Source organism: Hyperolius riggenbachi, chromosome 6, assembly GCF_040937935.1.
Source record: "Hyperolius riggenbachi isolate aHypRig1 chromosome 6, aHypRig1.pri, whole genome shotgun sequence".
NCBI lineage: Eukaryota > Metazoa > Chordata > Amphibia > Anura > Hyperoliidae > Hyperolius > Hyperolius riggenbachi.
In genome coordinates, this window is record NC_090651.1 from 65556175 (window position 1) to 65581654 (window position 25480).

At 44.0% G+C, this 25480-nt stretch overlaps 1 protein-coding gene across 3 annotated transcripts in view; it reads left to right on the forward strand.

Annotated features, from left to right (window-relative positions):
- USP24 (ubiquitin specific peptidase 24) overlaps positions 1 to 25480 on the forward strand; it is a 273414-nt gene that overhangs the window by 231778 nt on the left and 16156 nt on the right. For all 3 annotated transcript variants that reach the window (XM_068239422.1, XM_068239420.1, XM_068239421.1), the window contains exons 46-56: positions 9914 to 10055; positions 12095 to 12214; positions 12684 to 12898; positions 15384 to 15508; positions 16729 to 16870; positions 18362 to 18509; positions 18601 to 18696; positions 19479 to 19582; positions 21325 to 21438; positions 24860 to 24956; positions 25046 to 25162. In XM_068239422.1, the coding sequence (XP_068095523.1) occupies positions 9914 to 10055; positions 12095 to 12214; positions 12684 to 12898; positions 15384 to 15508; positions 16729 to 16870; positions 18362 to 18509; positions 18601 to 18696; positions 19479 to 19582; positions 21325 to 21438; positions 24860 to 24956; positions 25046 to 25162 (1420 nt within the window). The remainder of the gene's footprint in view (positions 1 to 9913; positions 10056 to 12094; positions 12215 to 12683; positions 12899 to 15383; positions 15509 to 16728; positions 16871 to 18361; positions 18510 to 18600; positions 18697 to 19478; positions 19583 to 21324; positions 21439 to 24859; positions 24957 to 25045; positions 25163 to 25480) is intronic.

The window sequence follows — 25480 nt, forward strand, 5'->3', positions numbered from 1 at the left end:
AATATTTTCTGTTTGGATCCATGCTGTCGTGGAGGTGCCTAACCCTCTATCGTTATTTGGCCTTGCCTGACCTAATCCCAACCCCATCTGCCAGGTGCTCTCCTTAACTGTATTCTGCCTCATTTGACATCTTGCCCAACCTGTCCGCGAATGCAGTCCAACCAATCCCCTTTGTGTTCCTAATGGGCACAAGATATTTTACTGAAACCGGATATCTAGAACAGATGTAAGACCTTGACCCCTATGCAATTAAGTTTTTTTTCTCCTGAGTGATATTTTCAAACTTCTTGATTCATAAAATAGTTTTGATAGTACTTTTTAACCTATTTTTGGTACTTTTTCATTTACAAAGTGCTGAAAAATTATTTTAAATAGAAGATTAAGGGAACAATTTCTGGTAGTAGAGTAGCACCCATCCACTAGAGGAATCAATGACGTGCCTCAGCTCACAGCTCTCCACACCACTGGGGCTGAAATTTGCAGAAATCCACTCGAGCAGGCACCATCCGCATATAAGTAAGCTCTTTTATTAATCACATGGATAAAAGCAGTCAAACGACAGACCGCTGTTTCGGGCTCTCAGCCCTTTATCAAGTTGTCAAGAAACTGCAATACATTAAAAAATCCATTCCCACAGAATATATATCCAATGCCCACCAATCAAAGTGCAGTGTTTCAAAACCACCAATCAGATAGCGCCATCCCATAGGAGGACCTGATGGGGAACTTGCAAAATAAGCTTAGTCCCTCCCATCGCTGTATACTCTACCGAAGATATCTGCAAAGTTAAAACAGTAAATATTAGATAAGTATAAATTGCCATGTATCTCACCTACATTGATATAGAGACACCGCACTCTTGCCATCACACAAAACGTAAAGAATAAAATAAGAAACAAAAAACGGTGCTATCCCAATGAACTTAAGCCGCCGACCAATCAACTTTCAGACTGATCTGCTAGCGACCAATATGAGAAAAGAGGGCACGCGCTGTTATGACTCATACGCCGCCGACCTGTCAGCACAGCCGTAGCCCATCCAGCGACCAATCAGAAGAAAGAGGGCAAAAGAAGACGGACGTCCGTACTGGGATGGCTCAAAGGACGCCATCCAACCAGCATAGTCTCATCTTCACCAGCGACCAATAGGCGCTGTATCATAAGCGTCCTCTGACGCAACAAAAAGGCCATAAAACGCCAACCAAACTGCTATGCGCCGGCACGGCGGTCACAGTAAAGGACGCAGTACATACAGGAATCCGCCGGCAACCAGGCGGATTCCGTATAGAGCATAAAAATAAAAGAACAGCCCACAGGTACAATGCCCAATGGGATTTCAGAGCCTAGCAACGTAGTTATCCATCATAGGCAGTCAGCAGTGCATGTGTCTTCACATCAAATAGGCAGAAGATATAAATAACACATATCCCTCACTGCTGTCCACAATAAGCGGTCCACCACAGTTAAGGAGATATTACATGGCAAAACCCTGCAAATTAGAAAAATGAAACTGTAAAATAATAAAAAAGAATATAGAAAAAATGTATATCAGACTGGAAGTAATCCACAGTGCACTTTTTGGTAAATATCCCCCAAGGAACCCCCATAAGAGCAAAGTACCCCTCAAATGCAAAACGATAAATCATAATCAATATTAAGGCCCCCATTACCTAACACCCACAGGTTTTTTTTTTATCCAGAAATTTTCCCGTCTGGATAGTTCGTTATCACGATCCCTACCCGCTCCCCACCCCACCGGGACCCCATCAATTACTTGTACTCAACTGTGAGACCCCATGGCCCGCCTCCACAAAATGTCTGGCCACTACCTGGGTGATGTCTTTATTTCTAATTGCTGTCTTATGGGAGGATAGTCTCACTTTGAGAGCCTTCGTGGTCTTGCCAACATAGGCAAGACCACAGGGGCACTTCAGAAGATATACGACAAAGGTGGAGTTGCAATCAAAATGTTCCCTTATCTTAAATAGGGTACCCTTGGACGGGTGTCTAAAAACGTCACCCTTACTAATAAAACTACACAAGTGACAACTCAGGCAAGGGTATGTACCCTTTCTGCCTTCTCTTAGTTTATGTGTGTTAGTTCTGGTATGGACTAATTTGTCCCGTATCGTAGGGGCCCTTTTAAAGGAAAGGAGAGGTGGGTATCTAAATTCTGGGACCCTGGGGAAGGCCTCCCTTAGCAGATGCCAATGTTTACGTACTACCTTGCCTGTTTGTGGGCTACAAGTATTAAAAGTTGAAACGAATGGCAAACGAGGAGAATTATCTCTAATCTGTCTACCCTTTTCTCTTGCTTCAAGGGTCCATGATGGATATCCCCTTTGCCTAAATTTATGCTTCATTCTATCAAGTTGACTTTTTTGACTCGGTCCCTCGGGAACAATGTTCATAACTCTTTTAAGCTGGCTATTGGGGATCGAATTTCTTATCTGGGCTGGATGGAAGCTAGAAAAGTGTAAAACTGAATTTCTGTCAGTATCCTTGACATACAGGTCAGTGCTTAATGTAGCACCATCTCTGTAGACCATAGTATCCAAAAAGGATACCCTCCACTGATCAGCATGTGCCGTGAGTCTAATATTAGGACATCCAGCAGAGAGGGAACGTAGAAAGTCATCAAGGGTCGAACGAGGCCCCGCCCACAAACAAAAAACGTCATCAATGTACCTCCACCAGCACTTTGCGTGCTGGCGGAAAAGCACATTGGTATATACCAAAGATTCCTCAAATAAACCCATAAAAAGATTTGCGTAGGCCGGAGCCACGTTCGACCCCATCGCCGTTCCCCTCTGCTGGATATAGAAACTGTCCTCAAATCTAAAATAATTATACTCCAAGACTATTCTCAATAATGCAATCAAAAAGGCTCGCTGATCTTGTGAAAGGTCCAACTGTGTCATTAAGTACCAATCGATCGCCTCTACACCCCCATCGTGTGGGATGGAGGTGTAGAGGCTCTCGACATCCATTGTCACCAGCAGAACATCCTCCCCCACCAGATCTAGACCCCTCAATTTCTGTAGAAACGAGGTGGTATCCTTGATATAGGAATCCAGCTGGATCACAAGGGGCTGTAAAATCCTGTCTAGGAACTGTGCTAGTGGGACAAACACTGAATCCACGCCGGACACAATTGGACGGCCCGGCGGGGATTCTAGATTCTTATGTATCTTGGGCAATGTATAAAAGGTCGGAGTTACAGGGTGTTCTTTAATCAAAAATTTGGCAAGTTTCTCATCAATAATATCCTTAGAGAGCATGTTCTATCAATGCTTTTATTTTGTTTTGAACATCACCAATGGGGTCCCTGTCAATCCTTCTATACACCTCTACTTGTGTCAATTGTCCCAAGATTTACAAAAACCGGATGCAAAACCCTTAAAAAGAGAATTGGAGTTTCTTAAGAAGCAGAAAATAGAGCTGGATCTGCATGCACGGACCCTTACTGAGTACTGTCGTAACAGAAGGATTCCAAGATCCATACGGGCACAGGTAGCCCCCCAATTGTTTCCAAAAAATAAGAATTTCTGTGCAATTTGGGAACGTATTTTCAATAAAGCTTCTTTCGATGTAATGCTCCATATGATCAATACTATACATCATGAACTACCTGCCTTGGAGGTGAAAATTATAGACATTTCTAGCAAGTTGAGGACTTTGGTCCCTGAGAAGGAATACAGATCGTATTGTGATTGTTTAGAGAAAAAAATGGATAACTTCAGAACATCAATGGAGGAGATCAAGAGATCCAAATATAACCGAGATATATCTGACTACCAAACAGGGTATGTTTATACATGGCAAAGGATGATTCCGGCCAACTCCAGACGGCCAAGACCTAGACCTCGGGTACCGAGGGGTGGTAAACCGGATTCTGGAAACTCGCTACCTAACTTCTCTGATACTGATTTTTTGCCGGGGTCGAGGGATTCATCTCCGGGAGGAGGAGGAAACGCAGAGTTGGGGAAAGGTACCGGCGCCAACAACAGAGGTACCATAAAAAGAGGTCAGCAGGGTCAAACCAACTCAATGACTCTACGTCAGAGGAAAGACATTCAGCCCAGGACCTAGTTGTCAATATCTCAGGCCATGATTTAACAATCTCAGAGAGGAATTTACTTAATTATGGACTAGGCTTTAGCCCCACAAATCGACCCGACTTCTTTCTGTTGGAACAGGAACTTTTTAGGTTCTATAGGAACATTTAGATTGAAGGCATTTTTTAGTGCTTTACCTTTACAAGTGACAGAGAACCAATGTGATGAAGGGAAGCTCACTCTATCTGCTAGCGGACTCCGTTTAAAGAGTACCTTTACCCCTTCGGCCGATGCACTGGTGGATTTGTTTGTCACTAAGGTTAATGAAGAGATTAAAAGAATAGAACTTAATTCTGCACAGGAGAAAGTAACCTTCAATCTTACTAAGGGGGAGCTGAAAGCACTGAGGGATTTGGAGTCTAGAAAGGACATTGTTATCCGCCCCGCTGATAAAGGCGGGGCTGTAGTTGTTTTAGATGCGGATTACTACAGAAAGGAAATCTTGGGACAATTGACACAAGTAGAGGTGTATAGAAGGATTGACAGGGACCCCATTGGTGATGTTCAAAACAAAATAAAAGCATTGATAGAACATGCTCTCTTTAAGGATATTATTGATGAGAAACTTGCCAAATGTTTGATTAAAGAACACCCTGTAACTCCGACCTTTTATACATTGCCCAAGATACATAAGAATCTAGAATTCCCGCCGGGCCGTCCAATTGTGTCCGGCGTGGATTCAGTGTTTGTCCCACTAGCACAGTTCCTAGACAGGATTTTACAGCCCCTTGTGATCCAGCTGGATTCCTATATCAAGGATACCACCTCGTTTCTACAGAAATTGAGGGGTCTAGATCTGGTGGGGGAGGATGTTCTGCTGGTGACAATGGATGTCGAGAGCCTCTACACCTCCATCCCACACGATGGGGGTGTAGAGGCGATCGATTGGTACTTAATGACACAGTTGGACCTTTCACAAGATCAGCGAGCCTTTTTGATTGCATTATTGAGAATAGTCTTGGAGTATAATTATTTTAGATTTGAGGACAGTTTCTACATCCAGCAGAGGGGAACGGCGATGGGGTCAAACGTGGCTCCGGCCTACGCAAATCTTTTTATGGGTTTATTTGAGGAATCTTTGGTATATACCAATGTGCTTTTCCGCCAGCACGCAAAGTGCTGGTGGAGGTACATTGATGATGTTTTTTGTTTGTGGGCGGGGCCTCGTTAGACCCTTGATGACTTTCTACGTTCCCTCTCTGCTGGTTGTCCTAATATTAGACTCACGGCACATGCTGATCAGTGGAGGGTATCCTTTTTGGATACTATGGTCTACAGAGATGGTGCTACATTAAGCACTGACCTGTATGTCAAGGATACTGACAGAAATTCAGTTTTACACTTTTCTAGCTTCCATCCAGCCCAGATAAGAAATTCGATCCCCAATAGCCAGCTTAAAAGAGTTATGAACATTGTTCCCGAGGGACCGAGTCAAAAAAGTCAACTTGATAGAATGAAGCATAAATTTAGGCAAAGGGGATATCCATCATGGACCCTTGAAGCAAGAGAAAAGGGTAGACAGATTAGAGATAATTCTCCTCGTTTGCCATTCGTTTCAACTTTTAATACTTGTAGCCCACAAATAGGCAAGGTAGTATGTAAACATTGGCATCTGCTAAGGGAGGCCTTCCCCAGGGTCCCAGAATTTAGATACCCACCTCTCCTTTCCTTTAAAAGGGCCCCTACGATACGGGACAAATTAGTCCATACCAGAACTAACACACATAAACTAAGAGAAGGCAGAAAGGGTACATACCCTTGCCTGAGTTGTCACTTGTGTAGTTTTATTAGTAAGGGTGACGTTTTTAGACACCCGTCCAAGGGTACCCCATTTAAGATAAGGGAACATTTTGATTGCAACTCCACCTTTGTCGTATATCTTTTGAAGTGCCCCTGTGGTCTTGCCTATGTTGGCAAGACCACGAAGGCTCTCAAAGTGAGACTATCCTCCCATAAGACAGCAATTAGAAATAAAGACATCACCCAGGTAGTGGCCAGACATTTTGTGGAGGCGGGCCATGGGGTCTCACAGTTGAGAGTACAAGTAATTGATGGGGTCCCGGTGGGGTGGGGAGCGGGTAGGGATCGTGATAAGGAACTATCTAGACGGGAAAATTTCTGGATAAAAAAACTGTGGGTGTTAGGTAATGGGGGCCTTAATATTGATTATGATTTATCGTTTTGCATTTGAGGGGTACTTTGTTCTTATGGGGGTTCCTTGGGGGATATTTACCAAAAAGTGCACTGTGGATTACTTCCAGTCTGATATACATTTTTTCTATATTTTTTATTATTTTACAGTTTCATTTTTCTAATTTGCAGGGTTTTGCCATGTAATATCTCCTTAACTGTGGTGGACCGCTTATTGTGGACAGCAGTGAGGGATGATATGTGTTATTTATATCTTCTGCCTATTTGATGTGAAGACACATGCACTGCTGACTGCCTATGATGGATAACTACGTTGCTAGGCTCTGAAATCCCATTGGGCATTGTACCTGTGGGCTGTTCTTTTATTTTTATGCTCTATACGGAATCCGCCTGGTTGCCGGCGGATTCCTGTATGTACTGCGTCCTTTACTGTGACCGCCGTGCCGGCGCATAGCAGTTTGGTTGGCGTTTTATGGCCTTTTTGTTGCGTCAGAGGACGCTTATGATACAGCGCCTATTGGTCGCTGGTGAAGATGAGACTATGCTGGTTGGATGGCGTCCTTTGAGCCATCCCAGTACGGACGTCCGTCTTCTTTTGCCCTCTTTCTTCTGATTGGTCGCTGGATGGGCTACGGCTGTGCTGACAGGTCGGCGGCGTATGAGTCATAACAGCGCGTGCCCTCTTTTCTCCTATTGGTCGCTAGCAGATCAGTCTGAAAGTTGATTGGTCCGCGGCTTAAGTTCATTGGGATTAGGGTTGCCGCGATTTACCGGTATTACGGTATACCACGGTTTTACTAAGCACGGTAATCACGGTAATCACTTTTGGAAAATACCGGTTTTTGCTGTATTTCCGCATCCCCGCCACTGCTCCGGCATTGTCCTGCTCTGTGTCTCCCTTTGTAACGAAGGCAAGCTCCCAAAGCTAGTTTCTGATTGCGGGAGGCTTGCCGACATGAGTGCAGGAGCTGGGTGGTGATGCGTGTCCTGTGATGACGCGGCCACGGCTGGAGCGCACACGGAGATCTATTTCCCCGGCAATGTATCTGCTTGTGGTTTCTTTTTATTGTGGACTGTACCACAAAGGCAGAGGGGGAGTCACCAGGTCATTCCTGCTAAATAAATACGGCAAATGAGAAAAGGCTACAGCCCGTCCTCCCTCCTGCTAGATGCACGCAGCCCCCTGCCTCCCCCCCCCCCCCCCCCCCCCCCTGCAAAGCTGACATAAACACTGATACAGATCAGTGTTCAAAGGAATGTCCAGCTCTCCTCCCCCATGAAAATGAGTATGCCGCCCGCCCGGGAGAAGGAGTGAGAGACGCACTGCACGTGGAGAAGCTGAAGCTTATGACACCAGATAAGCAGTGTTGCTGTGTGAGAGGTGCTGTGTTTGTATGAATGCAGCTAGTGTGTATATGTATGGCATGTGTGTGTGATGTCTGCCTGATGGATGTCTGCCTGCCGGATGGATGTCTGCCTGCCGGATTGGTGTGTGTGTGTTTTGTATGATGTCTGCCTGATGTACGTTCGTTTGTGTGAGGTCACGTGTCCTCATGCCCACCGCTCCCCCCTGTTCTACTCTGTCCCCCTACTTTTTAAAGAAATCGTCCGCAGTGGCTTAGCACAGGACATCACCTAATTCATGTCCGCTCCACCCATTTGCATTTTTTTTTTCAGCTCTGGTATCATTTAAAGGAAACCAGAGACGCAGCATAGTGAAAGTTTTATATATACCTGCGGCTTCCTCCAGCCCCATCATGCGCACAGATCCCTCCCACGCTGCCATCCTCAGCCTTTTCTATCGCTGTTACTGAGTCCAGTAACTTCGGCCAGTCGCGGCCAGTTTTACGCATGCGCAGTGCGCTCCCTCCATCTCTTGCAGAAAATAGTACTACGCCTGCGTAGTATTATTCTCCGCTGTAGAGAACGCACTGCGCATGCTCAGACTGGCCGCGACTGGCTCAAGTTACCGTACTCAATACCAGCAATAGAAAAAGCTGAGGATGGCAGCGTGGGAGGGATCTGTGCGCATGATGGGGCTGGAGGAAGCCGCAGGTATATATAAAACTTTCACTATGCTTCATCTCTGGTACACTTTAAGGTGTATAGTAAAGTGTACCACCAGCATTTTTGAAGTGGACCTGAATTCAAAACGTCCTCCTCTCTGCTCAGATATGCAACAGCAATTTCTCTCTTTGCTACAGCTGATACAAATCCTAAAATAAATCTGCACAGTTTCTACTTCCTGATTCATGGAAGCAGACATATTAACCTACTGTGCTTTCAAATGGCCTTATTATCTGCCCTCTCTGCCATAGGCAGTCATGTGACACGAGAGAATGAGATTTACTTTTGGTATTTTTTTTTTTTGACATTTAGAAGAGTAAATATTTCAAGCATGACAGGAGGACCCTAACCATTAAGGGTCTAATAAAGAAGAGTTTGTTCAACGTTGACCTTTTCTCATTTTTATAAGGGTTTTTGTAATGAGAATAATTGCGCAATACCGTATACCGTAATACCGTCATACCGTGGTATTTTTTTTGACGGTTATCATACCGTGAATTTTCATACCGTTGCAACCCTAATTGGGATAGCACCGTTTTTTGTTTCTTATTTTATTCTTTACGTTTTGTGTGATGGCAGGAGTGCGGTGTCTCTATATCAATGTAGGTGAGATACATGGCAATTTATACTTCTCTAATATTTACTGTTTTAACTTTGCAAATATCTTCGGTAGAGTATACAGCGATGGGAGGGACTAAGCTTATTTTGCAAGTTCCCCATCAGGTCCTCCTATGGGATGGCGCTATCTGATTGGTGGTTTTGAAACACTGCACTTTGATTGGTGGGCATTGGATATATATTCTGAGGGAATGGATTTTTTAATGTATTGCAGTTTCTTGACAACTTGATAAAGGGCTGAGAGCCCGAAACAGCGGTCTGTCGCTGTTTGACTGCTTTTATCCATGTGATTAATAAAAGAGCTTACTTATATGCGGATGGTGCCTGCTCAAGTGGATTTCTGCAAATAGAAGATTAAAAATTATCTCTTAAGAGAAAACTCAGAAGAAAAAGTTAATTGCATATGGGCCTCTGTCTTATGCCTCTTACACAAGCATGACCACTGTCGCCTGTAGTAAGGAATGAACGACTGGTCGGCCGAGTAACGTTGCGGAGGAAGTAAGGTATGACGACGTGAAAAGACAACGATTTATAGTCCATGTAGACCGATCCATCCTGGCCGATCCATGATAATCTGTGTTAGTCATCTAAAAGTTGTTCTTGTTTGATGATAAACAATTTCTCCATTCAAAAACCTTACATGTGACTAGTTGTGCACTTCTGGGCCCTCAGTTTTGAGTTCTGACAATGAACAAATTGGTAGATTGTTGTGCCATTTTTGCATTGAAACAGTCACACATCGTTTGGTCATCGCATTATTGCCGGGGATCACTTCTTTTTTTTTTTTTTTTTTTTTTTTTTATCGACTGTCTTCACGTGTGTACAAAGCTTTATACATAATGGTGATAATTTGGAAGTGAGGTGATTGATGGATATGACCAAGACATCTGATCTAACACAAATTGTACAGTGCATTCCTGTATTATCATGTGCTAACTGAGACTTTCTGTTGTGTTGCAGATATGAGCGAGAGGAGGCTTTTATGGCTTTAAATTTAGGAGTAACCTCCTGCCAGAGCCTGGAAATCTCCCTCGATCAGTTTGTGCGAGGAGAAGTCCTGGAGGGGAGCAACGCCTACTACTGTGAGAAATGCAAAGAGAAGGTGAGGATGCTTTCATGCTCAATAATTGCATGTTACTACTCCTGCAAGACTTAGAGTTCCAACATGTTTGTCCATGTTTATTTACTGCTAGCACAGTAAAAAGCCTTTCATCCAAGTATCTAAAAGACAATTTTCACCTTTCATTGCTAAACTGCTTCAGTGTAACGAAAGGAAAAGGATGATGGAGTCAGTGGGGTAGGTAGATATTTTGGGGTCCATAGCAATAGTTTCTCGGGACCATCATATTGAGGCACTCTTGTGCAATGCTACCAACCCCTACCTTATGAATATGAGTTGATTGTACATTCTCATGCAGTGCACACTGTGTATAGTCCATGAGCACTGAGACGAAGTCAGAGGGTGGAGCAACAAAGCAAAGTTAATAGTGAACACATCAAGTACCATCTGGGCCCCTCTTCTCCAGGGCCCCATAGCAGTTGCTATGGATATTGTTACACCCCTGAAAAGGTTATTAGCCGTAACTTACTTGTTCCGTTCATTTGGTAAGAAGCCATTCTTCTTAGTCACAGTACAATAGGGTTTAGCAGAGTTTATACAGCAGATTAACCTTCCAACTAGAGAAGTTGCAGGAGCAAATCCTTGGAACTGTGAAGCCTGCAGAAGCTGATTCTGGGTAATACCGCCATTGTGGCAGAGTGGATACACAACCTGATTCTGGGTAATACCACCATTGTGGCAGAGTGGATACACAACCTGATTCTGGGTAATACCACCATTGTGGCAGGGCTGGACACACAACATGATACTGGGTAATACCACCATTGTGGCAGGGCTGGACACACAACATGATACTGGGTAATACCACCATTGTGGCAGGGTGGATACACAACATGATTCTGGGTAATACCGCCATTGTGGCAGGGTGGATACACAACATGATACTGGGTAATACCACCATTGTGGCAGAGTGGATACACAACCTGATTCTGGGTAATACCACCATTGTGGCAGAGTGGATACACAACCTGATTCTGGGTAATACCACCATTGTGGCAGGGCTGGACACACAACATGATACTGGGTAATACCACCATTGTGGCAGGGTGGATACACAACATGATACTGGGTAATACCACCATTGTGGCAGGGCTGGACACACAACATGATACTGGGTAATACCACCATTGTGGCAGGGTGGATACACAACATGATACTGGGTAATACCACCATTGTGGCAGGGCTGGACACACAACATGATACTGGGTAATACCACCATTGTGGCAGGGTGGATACACAACATGATACTGGGTAATACCACCATTGTGGCAGGGTGGATACACAACCTGATTCTGGGTAATACCACCATTGTGGCAGGGCTGGACACACAACATGATACTGGGTAATACCACCATTGTGGCAGGGCTGGACACACAACATGATACTGGGTAATACCACCATTGTGGCAGGGCTGGACACACAACATGATACTGGGTAATACCACCATTGTGGCAGGGTGGATACACAACATGATACTGGGTAATACCACCATTGTGGCAGGGCTGGACACACAACATGATACTGGGTAATACCACCATTGTGGCAGGGCTGGACACACAACATGATACTGGGTAATACCACCATTGTGGCAGGGTGGATACATAACCTGATTCTGGGTAATACCACCATTGTGGCAGGGGTGAACACATAACAGGATACTGGATAATACCGCCATTGTGGCAGGATGGATACACAACCAGATACTGGGTAATCTCGTTATTATGACAGCATTGAACCTGCAATCTCTTCTCCATTGTGAGAGGGGTGAACATGCATTCTGCTGCTTTATAATCTCACCATTTTGGCAGTGCTGCAACCCAAATTACTCCATGGAATTCTCTCCATTGCGAGGGGGCGGAAGACTCTGTGTACTGTGGGAAAAGTCTCTGGTGTGCTATGTAGACAAATCTCACCATTGTGGAAGATGGAAAACTACTGTGGGGAAAATCTCACCATTTGGTTCTCTGACAAATGTATGTAGATTGCAGCAAATGTTTCAAATGTTGCTGTTTTTATTCTAGAGAACAACAGTGAAGAGGACTTGTATCAAATCCCTTCCAAATGTGCTGGTTATTCATCTCATGAGATTTGGCTTTGACTGGGAAAGTGGCCGCTCCATTAAGTACGATGAGCAGATAAAGGTAAGACAGAATCTGGGCGTGGCTGGTACCCTGTGCTGTGCTCTTCAGGCAGTCTATATACATTGGAAGGCATCCTATGCTTCTAAACTGAGAGAGCAGCTCGGCTGCATTCAAATCAGGTACTTGATTTGTTGTTTGAAACATTATGGAAGTTTTCCCTTACGCTTTGTAATAAGATATTTCTACATCTGTTTGGAATATGGTACTACTGGGAGGGATTGCAACAGGAAAGGAGATTACTGTGCCATTACTAGAAGTCTGGACTAGCCTCTCCATCTTTCTTACCTCTGTGACCAACACTGTCACCTATAGATCATTTTTGCAGTTTCCATAATTTTAAGAACTGATACATTACTAGTTTACTGGTATAGACTTGTCTGACTGTCCTTTTCCCTCTGCCAGTTTCAGAAGTGTGTGAAGAGCTCTCTGTTTTGTACCTCTCTGACCAGCCCTCTGATCTTCTCTTTAGTTCCCATGGATGCTGAACATGGAGCCTTACACTGTATCCGGCATGGCTCGTTTAGACTCCTCCTCTGAGGTCGGGGAAAGTGGGCGGTCCGATCCTGGGGGAGGCTCGCCACGAAAGAAAGTGGCTCCAACAGAAAACTATGAGCTGGTTGGCGTCATCGTGCACAGTGGTCAGGCACATGCAGGCCATTATTATTCCTTCATTAAAGATCGCAGGTAATTCAACTAATACTATATGGCCTAATGCAGCGACTGAGGTACATGATGTGGTTTTCTATATATTCTAGTTATCATTAGATGTAAAACTACTACTATATGAGCATACGAAATTCCAACTCTGTTTTAGGAGCACCAACTTGCTCCCTTCAGTGGCATCTCACTTTGTTGCTGTCGAAAATACTAAAATCTCTATCTTAGAAACCAAGTGACGTGATTTGCTATTGGAAAATAAGTTCTGTTTTCCACACGGAGTTATCATTTCTAGATATCCAAAAAATATTTCTGTATGTCACTTTTTTTTCTTCTAATCCTAAAAAATTAAAAATGAGGTAGGGCCTTATTGAGGTCTTGATGTAGCACTTAAATGTTGGCTTAAAGAGGGCATTATTCAGACTACCACTTGCATAGTCTGAGCTCTGTGGAGATGTTTCAATCCCTTAGAAGTGGAGAAATGGAGACTGACTCTGACAATGGTCATGTGTACAGGAAGTAAAGAATTGGGGTATTTGTAGTTTGTGTGTTTGTAAGTAAACTATTTGTAGTAAGGATGATAAATAGAACATTAGTACTGTAGTATAGAAGAGTCTCACATTTTTCAGTTTTATAGCTTAAAGGGAACCTTAACTCGAAAAAACACGCGTTTCACTTACCTGGGGCATCCCTGCAGCCATCCTGTGCCCTCACAGTCACTCATGGCTTCTCCGGTCCCCCGCTGCCAGTTAGTTTAGTTTTTGCCGACTGGGAGTACATTTTTTCGCATTCCCGCTGCTGCAGAAGGCTATCGCGGACATTAACAAGTACATTTTTATGCGTTGCGGGTGCAATGCGTAAAAAATTATGCATTGCACATGTACGCATGGCGTCCGGCCGACTGCCAGTTGGCTAAGAATAAACTAGCTGGCAGCGGGGGACCGGAGGAGCCATGAGTGACTGCGAGGGCACAGGATGGCTGTAGGGGGCTGGTAGATATCCCAGGTAAGTGAAACGCATGGGGTTTTTTGAGTTAAGGTTCCCTTTAATGTTAAAGATTGCATCAGACTGTCACAGTTGCTGTTTAGATTTAGCTTAATTATCATTTATAAGGTGTGCGAGTGTGAATTCTAAAGTGTCCATTTTACTTACCTGGGGCTTTTTCCAGCCCCTGTAGTCTTGTAGGTCCTATGTTGTCCTCTCGGTCCTCTTTTTTGATCCGCTGTAAGTCTCGCACTACTATGCATGCACTGACCCGGCAGCACACCTCCTTGATTGGGCAGGAGCGTTCTGCTCATGTGCAGTATGCTAAGACTTGTGACCGTGCATGTGCAGTACGCTAAGAGATTTGTCTGCGCAGAACGCTTCTGGATGCAGGAGAGTAATCGAGGAGGTGCATTGCCAGGCCAGTGCATGTGCGACTTGGCTAAGATGCGCACTTTGCTGAGCCACACAGCGGATCGAGAAAGAGGACCAGGTGGACAGCACAGAGCCTACAAGACAGCGGGATCAGTAAGAAGCCCCAGGTAAGTAAAAGGGGACACTTTATTTTCAACTCTTGTATCTTTTAAGTTGAAAAAGAAGCAGAAGTAATAATCCTTTGAACTTTCCTGCAACAAAACTTCATCATCTCTCTCTCCCTGACAGATATCAGCCTTTTAGCTCCTATTTAAAGAACAAGCGACACCCATGCTAACCTAGAAATAAAAAACACATATATAAGTAGATACTAGTTCTACTTACACAACAGATGTATTGTGCTATCCACATAATGATTCCTGTGAATTTTATAAAGGAAAAGCAGAAAATCCTATTCTAGGCAGTGGCCATCTTGCCAAGCTAATGCTGACATCATATCCTCCCTGACTCTCGTTTCCCCCTCCCTTCTCTTGCTCATTGTGTATTCATTAGCTGCCCTCCTCCCAGAGTCTTCAGACACTCCCACTGAGGTCTATACTAACAACTGCACTGTCTTTTTTTTATTTACACATCCAATCATTGAGTCACCTCAGCCTTGCTTGTAAACACAAGTAATCAGAGGGTATTGCTGATAAGCAGCTAGGCAGGGAAATAAATGGAAGAGGATGAATATATTATAGATAAAAAGAACTCCCAGCATTCAACTCTTTGGCACTGTTTGGCACTAGGGCCAGTGCTCATAAAGTATGTGATAACTACAAACCATAACAGCAGAAAAAGTTTTGAATGCAGGATTAGCATCTTTATCACTTAATACACTCAGACCAGTTGCTATTGAAATTTGATTTTTATGGTGACCATAGCGCTTTAAACTGACTGAACTCAACAAACTCAGAGAAGCTTATTTGCATAGAAAACAACTCAAGTTGCTGTCCTGGAAAACTAAACGGGACTTCAGATAATTTCTTAGTAGGGCTAGTACCATGTGTGTATGTTTAGATCATCATGTCACATGTTACTTCAGGTATGCTTTAAGAATGTGTTTTCTCTTTTGAGGTTGTTGCCTGTAATTGAATTCTATTCCCCAACATAGGACGCTTGGGAAGAGCAAATGGTTCAAGTTTAATGATACTGTGGTGGAAGAGTTCGATCTTAATGATGAAACCATTGAATATGAATGCTTTGGTGGAGAGTATCGGCCCAAGGTTTATGATCAGTGTAAGTTGAAAGTAATCTCACAGATTACAATATAAACCTGTATGTGACACTACAGCAGTCATACCTTAGCGGATATGTTGAGACTAGGAAAGGGTACTTTGCTTAAATCACATCACCAGTAGAAACATGAGCAATACAAGGTTTCTTCAGGTCAGCATACCAGAGCAGCATAAGACCGACAGGCTATGCTGTTTAGCTCACTGTCACATTACCAGAATGTTGCAGTGGTACTTTACTGTCAAGTTTTTAGCACCACTGAAGTGTCCTCCACTTATTGTAATGCAGTTGTTACTCAGTTATGTGTATCTAGTGATTTTCTGCAAAAAATGTATTGTTTCTCTTCTCTGACAACAGCTGCTGCCTGTAAGCATCCTTTCTTATTAGCTACAAATCCCTGCCTCAGTGGATTGTAGCTACCTGAACTTATATTGTAACACTGGGAGGATTTCTCCCCATTTCTTGGGTGATCAGGTCAAAGAATGATCTAGTCCTTCTACCGCGAGTATGAAGTTTTGGGGGGTGGAGATTAAATCGTTCTGTTTTGGTATTTGTTTTTCTTTGTTGCTGTTAAAAGGAACCTGAGGTGAGAGACAAGTGGAGGCTGACGTATTTATTTCCTTTTAAACCATACCATTTGCCTGGCTGTCCTGCTGATCATTCTGGTCAGTAGTGTCTGAATCGCACACCTGACACAAGCATGTGGCTAATTTTGTCAGATTTAAGTCAAACATCTGACCTTCATGCTTGCTCAGGGTGTATAGCTAACAGTATTCGAGGCAAACCGGTTAACCCCTCAATTGAGGGTTTTGAAGTGGTTTAAAGGAAACCAGAGACGAAAAAAAGTGTTTTTTTTATACATACCTGGGGCTTCTCTCAGCCCCATGCGCACGGATTGTTCCTACGCTGCCGTCCTCCGCTGCCTGCAGCTTCGGTACCGGGTCGCAAGAGGAAGTGCGGCTGCTGGAGAGATGCGTAGAGGGCGCACTTCTCTTGTGCAGACTGGCTGCAACAGGAGGAAGTTATAGGACCCGATACTGGAGCTGCAGGCAGCGGAGGACGACGGCGTGGGAGCGATCCATGCATATGGGGCTGGAGGAAGCCCCAGGTATGTATAAATCTTTTTTTTTTTTTTTTTCCCCTCATCTCTGGTACAGAGATTGCTGTTTATAACTGAGCTTGTTGGGCAGATGTGTTTCCTGACATTTGTTTATTCTGCACAGCCAACCCATACCCTGATGTGCGCCGGCGATACTGGAACGCTTATATGTTATTCTATCAGCGAGTTTCTGACCAGAACTCTCCCGTATTACCAAAGAAGAGCAGAGTCAGTGTTGTGCGGCAAGAGGCTGAAGACCTGTCACTGTATGTACTTGTTTTACTTCCCTTTCCTATCAGAACCTGGGGACACTTGGCTGCTTGTAGCCATTGCATTGTCACTCTTCATCTACAGCAGTGTTTCTCAACATTATATTGGTGTGTACCCCTTTTAAAACAGTGAAGTGTAATCTTGCGCTTCTGGGCACCGTGGATGTGCGGGCAAACAGATGGTGGTTTCACACAGTGGGCAGCTCCTTTATGCCCGGCTGAAAGGCATTCTTGGGTAAAAACAGAGAAAAAGAAAAAGCGGAGGAGCGCTCTATAGTGTAAAACCAGATTTAATGAGTTAAAATGCGCATAAAACAATTGCACTTACTAGAAAGTAGATGCATAAAAACATATCCGATGAGGGCAAAGCCCTTTTCCTGAAGCCCTGGGATGCCGCCTTCTACGTACTCCGTGGCCTGCGGAGATCGTGGTCCGGATGGAAGGGACGGGGGTGGCTGACCCAGGGGACTTTTGCGTGCTGGCAGCGCACCTGATGAAGGCGAGGATTCGCCGAAACGCATTGACGCTGCCAGCACGCAAAATTCCCCTGGGTCAGCCACGTCCCTTCCATCCGGACCACGATCTCCGCAGGCCACGGAGTACGTAGAAGGCAGCATCCCAGGGCTTCAGGAAAAGGGCTTTGCCCTCATCGGATATGTTTTTATGCATCTACTTTCTAGTAAGTGCAATTGTTTTATGCGCATTTTAACTCATTAAATCTGGTTTTACACTATGGAGCGCTCCTCTGCTTTTTCTTTTTCTCTGTTTTTACCCCTTTTAAAACCCCGTACTCACCAAGTACCCCCTAGCATAGTAAACATTATCACAAGTACCCCTTGACAAAAATAAATTTAATCCTAGTACACGATAATTGGTTCTAAACAATTTCCAAGCATTTACTATTGCTTTTAGTTAGCTAAAACACTAATTTGGTGGTGTTTACATAAGTTATTTTCTTAAAACTCTAAATTTGTTATTTTTGGTTCAAGCCTGTGTACCCCCCTGGAAGTATCAGAAGTACCCCCTGGGATACGCGTACCACACGTTGAGAACCTAGGCTCTATAGAACTAAAATGCATTTGTTATACAGTGTGGATGCAGTGCTACACACGCTTATTACAACTGCCGCTTGCTGCGAGAATGGAGTGGGCACCTGCATGTGGCGACTGAAATGCATTGGCAATCTACAAAGTGCTACTGCACCCACGCCAGCATTGCAATTTGGTTTAAGTCACAAATGTGCCGCATGTAGCATTTTTTGAAGTGAGTAAGCTTGAATAAATGTGCAAAACTGCACATTCCTTCAAAAATCATGCTGAAAATCATATCGCAATAGTGAAGTGCTTAGCGATTGCGTTCTGTGGGGTGAATCAGGCCTCAGGCTTTGTTACATGTTTAAATTACTTTAAAAAAAAGTTTCCTCACAGGGAGTATTCTACTAATTCTCATTAACCCTAACACCCTAACAGAACATATTGTGTGTTGTAGATCTGCGCCTTCGTCTCCAGACATCTCACCACAATCTTCTCCTCGCCCTCATCGGCCCAATGATCGCCTCTCCATTCTAACCAAGCTGGTGAGGAAGGGCGAGAAGAAAGGCCTGTTTGTGGAGAAGATGCCCCTCAGGATATATCAGGTATGCAGGGGTTGGATAGGACCCCCTTCTGCTGCTCCTCCATCCTGGTTATGCTTCCAGCAGGAAGTGACCCAGCCTTTGTCTTTTACAGATGGTCAGAGATGAGAACCTGAAGTTCATGAGGAACAGAGATGTTTACAACAGCGACTACTTTAGTTTTGTGCTCTCGTTGGCTTCTGTAAATGCAGTAAGTGACTCCATGTGACTCCAAGTATTTTGTGAGTTTTTGCTTTGGTGTAAAGGAAAACTGAAGCGAGTGGGACATGGAGGCTGCCATATTTATTTTCCTTTAAGCAATAGCAGTTGCCTGGCTATCCTTAGCTATGGACCCTGAACAAGCATATGCAGGTAAGGTGTTTTTGACATTGTCAGATCTGACAAGGTTAGCTGCATGCTTGTTTCTGGTGTTATTTATACACTACTGCAGCCAAATGGATCAGGACTGCCAGGCAACTGGAATTGTGTAACAGGAAATTAATATGGCAGACTCCATATAGCTCTCACTTCAGTTGTCCTTTAAAGTGAACCTGAACTCTTGCACAGGACAGAAGGAAAACATAGAGAAATACACCCTGTATGTATTTAGAGAGTTTAGCCTGTCTAATTCCCCCTCATCTGTGATTAATCAATCAAAAGTTGTAATTTGATCTCTTCAGCTGTGTCAGCTCAGGAATCTCTTCTGCCACGGCTGAGCTGCTAATTTGTAAAGCCAGGATGTTAACGCTATGTCTGCTTTCACGAAAGTAGACACACTGCAGATTTATTGCAGGACTTGTATCAGCTGTAACAAAGAAATGTTTTTCTTTAGAGGTTATTATGCTGTTGCTTATCTTTCAGAGCAGAGAGGAAGTTGAGGTCTGCTTTAACTTCAGCCAGGGCTCGTTAATTGATGGACATCTGTGTTATACTGATGTGCCAGCAGATGGCATGCTTAGTCATTTGACCATTTACCGGTAACTTTCCTTCCAGACCAAGCTGAAGCATCCTAACCACTCCGCCATGGCAAGGGTCAGTGCCCAGCTGGCCATCCAGTTCCTCTTCCACACCTATCTTCGAACAAAGAAGAAACTCAGGTATGAAAAGTCCTTTAACTTAAGCCTGTAATTATGAAAATATGGTAGCTGCTATAGCTGATGAATTTGAATGTTATGCAGATTTATGCATTAACCTGTGTCTAATTGTGTATGGATTGGCCTGAGAAGTAATTTGTGCCCACCCCTTCCTGCCTCACTTCCTTCACTGGCCAGCTGTCACTATGTCTAGTCATGGTATGAGTGACCAGCTTTGGGGGCAGAGGTCTGACAGCTGGCCTGTGTGAGAGAAAGGGGCAGGTGTGTATCGTTCTACATACAGATGGACATTAGTTCATTTCAGAGAGATACGCTAGTGAAAATAACGTAATGAATAAAATTGCTTATTTTTTACAATATTGCTTTTATTTTTTCTAGCCAGTGTTTGCCCATTGTAAGATCTTTCCTTACTTACTTTATCACGGTGGCGACATCTGTAGTTCTGTCAGGTGCAGCTCTGTGGAATGTTTACTGAGAGTTCCAAAGCCAGTACAAAAAATATCTGATCTCCCAGAATGCTCTGGGAGGAGAATTCTGCATATCTAAACAGCCTAGGCTGAGCATTACTGGGAGGGTGGGGCTACATACCCATATACAGCAATGTATAGATATGGAATGTGTTTTTGAAGCGGGCCACCAGACAAATTAACATTAATGTGAGTATCCTGGATAATTTACTGCATTTTTCTGACTACCATTGTACTGTTCCAGCACCCATCAATGTTCAGTACCCTCTTTCCCTGAAATTAAGACATCCCCCGAAAGTAAGCCCTAGCATGAATTTCGAGCATGCTCAAAATATAAGCCCAACCCCAAAAGAAAGTCCTGGTGGGCAGTAAGGGGAAAAAGTATGGCAACTTGTGTTATTACAGGAGCCCAGAGACACAAGTTGCTGTACTTCTTCCCCATAGGCTGGAGCTCGGGGACACGGGCATGGAGCTGGGGTAAAGAAGAGAATGCAGGAAGACATGGCATAGAGGAGGACATGGGGACAGATTGGGACACCAGGAGGACACTAAAGGTACAAGGGGGATACAGGGCACACGAGGTGTAGGCAGAGAAGGCAGGGGGACACACAGCACAGGAACTTGTGTGTTCATCGATATATAAGACATCCCCTAAAAATAAGCCCAACCACATCTTTTGGTGCAAAAATTAATATAACACTCTTATTTTTGGGGAAATATGGAAATTGCATGTTGTAGGTGCTTCTCACTGTGGATGAATACAATACAGATCAGCCAGGAGAATCCAGCTTGACTAATTTAGCTAATTTATTTTCTCACAAGCATGATTGGGGACAAGAGTAGTAAAGGACATGGAAGACTTCTTCCTATATCCATTTAACAAGCAGTTTGGAGATACTTGGTGTCCGCTTAGCACCTGCAATAAGCACAGAAGCCTGAATTACCAGACAGCAGTGATCCAGTGAGCCTGAGTTATAAAGGCAGGTGTGCAGAAAACTGGTGCAAAAATGTAAATAAATTATCAATAAATAATGGAATATTTGTCCAAAGCAGCCAATCAAAATTTGCTTTATTGAAACAGTTGAAGCCAAAGTGATGTGACTCTAGGCAACTAATCATCTTGTGCGCCAGATTTGTTTGCACTTTTGCCAAAAGCCCCTGAGAGTGGCGAAGCCATAGGATTAACTTGATGGTCGGAGAATAAGGAACTCAAGAAAAGAATGTCTATTATTCTTACATTGAAGGTATTTTCTGTAATGACTAGTGTCCTTTTTCTAGGGTTGACACGGAGGAATGGATAGCCACAATTGACGCCCTGGTTTCTAAGAGCTGTGAAGCATGCCAATGGCTGGTGGAGTACTTTGTAGGCCCTGAGGGGCGGGAGCTTGTCAAGTAAGTTTTCTCCATCTATTTTCAAAGTTTGATTTAGCCCTTTCTGTTTGACATACTATAGTTTTATTAAAGCGCACCTGTAATCACAATGTACTGTTGTTCATACTTAAGGTGCGTACACACATGCGACTATAGTCGTTTGAAACGATCGTTCCCCGATCGTTTCAAATGAAGATCGTTTAAAGAAAAAAAGCAGCAAACGACCATTAAGTCTAACAACGGACGAGCTAGATCGTTAAAAACGAACGATCTAGCTTGGCGGATTTTTTCCAACGACGATCGTTTGCAAAAGTAGTACATCGTTGGAAAACGGTCGTTCGTACTAGGCTTGACATGCGCATTTCGCTATTTCTCCATGGAACTTTTCATTTTTATGCGCAAGTGCAATAGTTGTTTTACGTTATGTAACGTTCGTTCTAACGATCAGATCGTTACACACTTTTTAAAACGAACTTTACTTAGGTTGTTCTTTCGTCGTTCACAACGAGCGATCGTTGTCGCATGTGTGTACGTAGCTTTAGCCTAGCACTGCAGCATTTTGGAAGTCCTTTTCCCTTTTTGTAAAAAGGGTTTTTTTTTCTGGTTTTGTTTTTTTAAATGTCCGTTGCATAAATAGTATCCAGCCTAAGCAGAACCTCCACCCACCTTTCACCCTACCAACATCCCTCCAATTTCCTTCTCTGCCTCTGTTTTTAGTTTAGTATTCCTTGCCTCGGTATATTTCATTTTTAACACTGCATTTTTTTAAATTAAAGTTTATTAAAAGCTATAATTATGATTGTACATATTTACAACAACAAGCAATGCGGATACCATATCAATAGAATTACATCTATAGGTAGTAAAGGTTACATTTATAACACCGTTCCACGAACATAGGTCTAGTGTACATAGGTTAATTAACATTTGACACACACAATGTTATGTCCATCTGTGGTGTTTAGTTATGCCTGGTACACACATCCAATTTTGATTGGCAAATCCGCAATTTTATCACCACCCTATAGTATGAGGGCAAACAGATTTTTTTTTTTTTTGTCAACAATAAAGTAGAGGCTCTTCCACAATACCGCATGCACACTTCTCAATAGTGCAATACCAACATGCACTGCTGCCACAGATGGGTGTATTCCTTTATCCAACAGTCAATATGTACAAAGTGCTGTGGTGCATTGCTGGTTTACACACAAATAGTCAATCTTCTTAACCAAGAATGATCCACTCCAGATCCCTTTTGATCAGGAGTGTCAAACTCAAATACAAAGTGTGCTGAAATTTAACACTGGGACCTAGTTGCGGGACAACTTCAATGTCTACTGGCCACCTTGTAAAGTTTCCTGGTGTCTAATTGCCCCGCCTCCAACTCCTATACAGTTCCCTGGTTTCTAGAGGCCTCCACCCTCCCCTATACAGTTCCCTAGTGTTTAGTGCTTTTCCCCACCTCCCCCATATGGCTTTCCTGGTGTTCAAGGGCTTCACCTCCAATATAGGTTCCCTTGTGGTCTACAGTGGGCCAAACATAATGCGGGGAAACCCATTCAGGGCCAAGTTTAATGACTCTGAGGGCCAGATTTGGCCCACGGACCGGAGTTTGACATGTATACTTTAGATAGTGGCAATGCCCACCTATATACGCACTCCAAGTGCCAAAACAGAAAAAAGGGTCCTCTCAGTGTTATCACTCTGAAATGACACTATTTCAATAAAACAGAACAGATAAAAAAAGTACAGGGTCCACTTACAAGCTGTGGGTCCTAATCTACTCAGGCCCAGACCCCGGATATTATATATGTGGGTACTCTAAACCCTCTGTATCCAGCGCTGCGTGGTGTAGTCACATTGCTCGCTCTCGTCCACACTAGTTTCAGCTCTCGCCGCCATCAGGGGTCACGGGAGCGGGTTGGCTAGTGTCTCCCTTTTGTTTATAGATTATTTTTTTTACGCTATGAATCGATTGTGTAGGTCAGCTCTCATACTAAATGGATATGGTAAAATTGGCGCAGTAGAGGACGATCTCGAGGTCGGCAACTGCACCGGCGGGGACCCCGGGCTTGGCGGCTGAGAGTGGAGCTGTGGCGTGGGACATATCGGCTGCAAGGGGCTGGAGGAAGCCCCGGGTATGTAGTGTGAGGGGGGGGAGAGTACTTTGCCTGACCTTGCCTTTAATGGCCCATACTCACGGGCTACAATTGTCGCCGCAACACGCGGCGCGCGTTTGTTGCGGCGACAGGTCGCCCGTGAGTATGCGGCGTTGCACGGGCGCGCACCCCGAACTGTCGCTCGTCGCTGATGTCGCCAGGCGATTGAACCGCTCAATCGCCTGGCAACTCTGCCGCAACTGTCGCTAGTCCGCATGAGTACGCAGACTAGCGACAGCAACAAGAAAGGAATACATTGGGCTTCCGGCGGGGGGAGGAGCAACAGCGACAGCTTCCGCCGCATCAGTTGCCAGGTCCCTCCGCCGTGGGTATGCGGAGGGACCTGGCGACGAGCTGTCGCCGGCCTGCCGCGCACACGCTCACGCATGCTGGCGACAGGCCAAAAAAGTTGCCTGTGAGTATGGGCCATTAGGCTCATGGTACTTATGTTTTGTCTTCTGTTTTTTCTTTCATTCACATTTGCAAATTTTAACGTCCACTGAACACAGAGCATCCATACAGACCAAAACTCTGCAGCTGGATGCCCACACTAGTCAACAACAAAAGCTAGTGCCTGGAGTGGCACTTTAATCAAGTGGATGGACAGTTTTTTACTTTTTTGTTATTTGATATTTCACGCTTTCGGGGTCCATGCACTCTAATACAACAGAGGTAACCGCTTCTTCTATTCCTGAAAAGGTGAGACCTCTGTACTTGTTTTGTGTGGAGATAAAACCGATACCCGGGAATAACGGGAGCCAAATGTTAGTGTAGTTTTAGAGTGCGCAAACAATCAGTCAATAAGCCTACATTTAGGTCATTACAGCTTTTCTGGTTCCTCCACATGCAATCAGTACAAACTCTTGTGGGAGCGTACCTTCCCCTCTCGGCCTTTAGATGATAGTGTGGTCGCTTCTCCAAAAACTGCATTTAAAAAAAATAAATTTACCAATTGGGGTTAAAACACAAGGATTCCTCTAGCTCAAGGCACCCAAAATATTTAAAACTATTAAACTGTTTAATGGAAAAAGGAAGCACAATGCGTTTCGTGGCCTGGAGACACTTCTTCAGGTTAATGTAAGCCTTACACACAGCTGCTGCATGCTTGGAATGTCTGCACACCTTGCAAGGTCATTACAAGGGGCAGCCATCCTCCCTGTTTAGAATGCATCAGGAGGAGTAGAAACAGGGCTTCAAATCTAAATGTTTGTATATGTAGGTGATCTATGTTTTTTAGGAAGGCAAATTTTTTAAAATCTTTTTATTCTTGTAACCCTTTGCAGGGTGTTCCTGCTGGAGTGCGGCGTTCGGGAGGTGAGGTGTGCGGTGGCCACCATCTTGGAGAAGACTTTAGATGGAGCATTGCTGCACAGAGACAAGGTAACGACTGCTTTCCTGTTCCTATGATGTAAAATTAGTAGAGGCTCTTAGGTTCAGCCTCCTCACCTTGCTGTTATCGCCCCCTACAGGTGAACGGCATCCACATGCTAGTTGAAATGCTGCTCAGCTTGCTGGATAAAGATGTGCCAGAAAGCTGCAAGAACTGTGCGCAGTACTTCTTCCTCTTCAGCAACTTTGTACAGAAGGTACAAATCAAAAAATAACACTGTTTGTATGATGAGAGGAGCTTGGAGTTCTTTTTCTTGTAGTTTCATACCTCATTATGAAAACACATGTATAATTATAAGGAACCCTTGTGCACAATAACATCACCTAAAAATGGAAGTATCATTACCTCTAGTTGTACACTTTGGGGAGAAGGGGGAGTTGAAGCAACCGTTTCATCACATTGTTTTCCCTCTATAAGAGGTAAACTTTCTACTACTTTAGTTTCTCTACCATAATGCTAGATACACACCATATAATTTTCTGGCAGATTTACCTGCCAGATCGATAATTTCCAA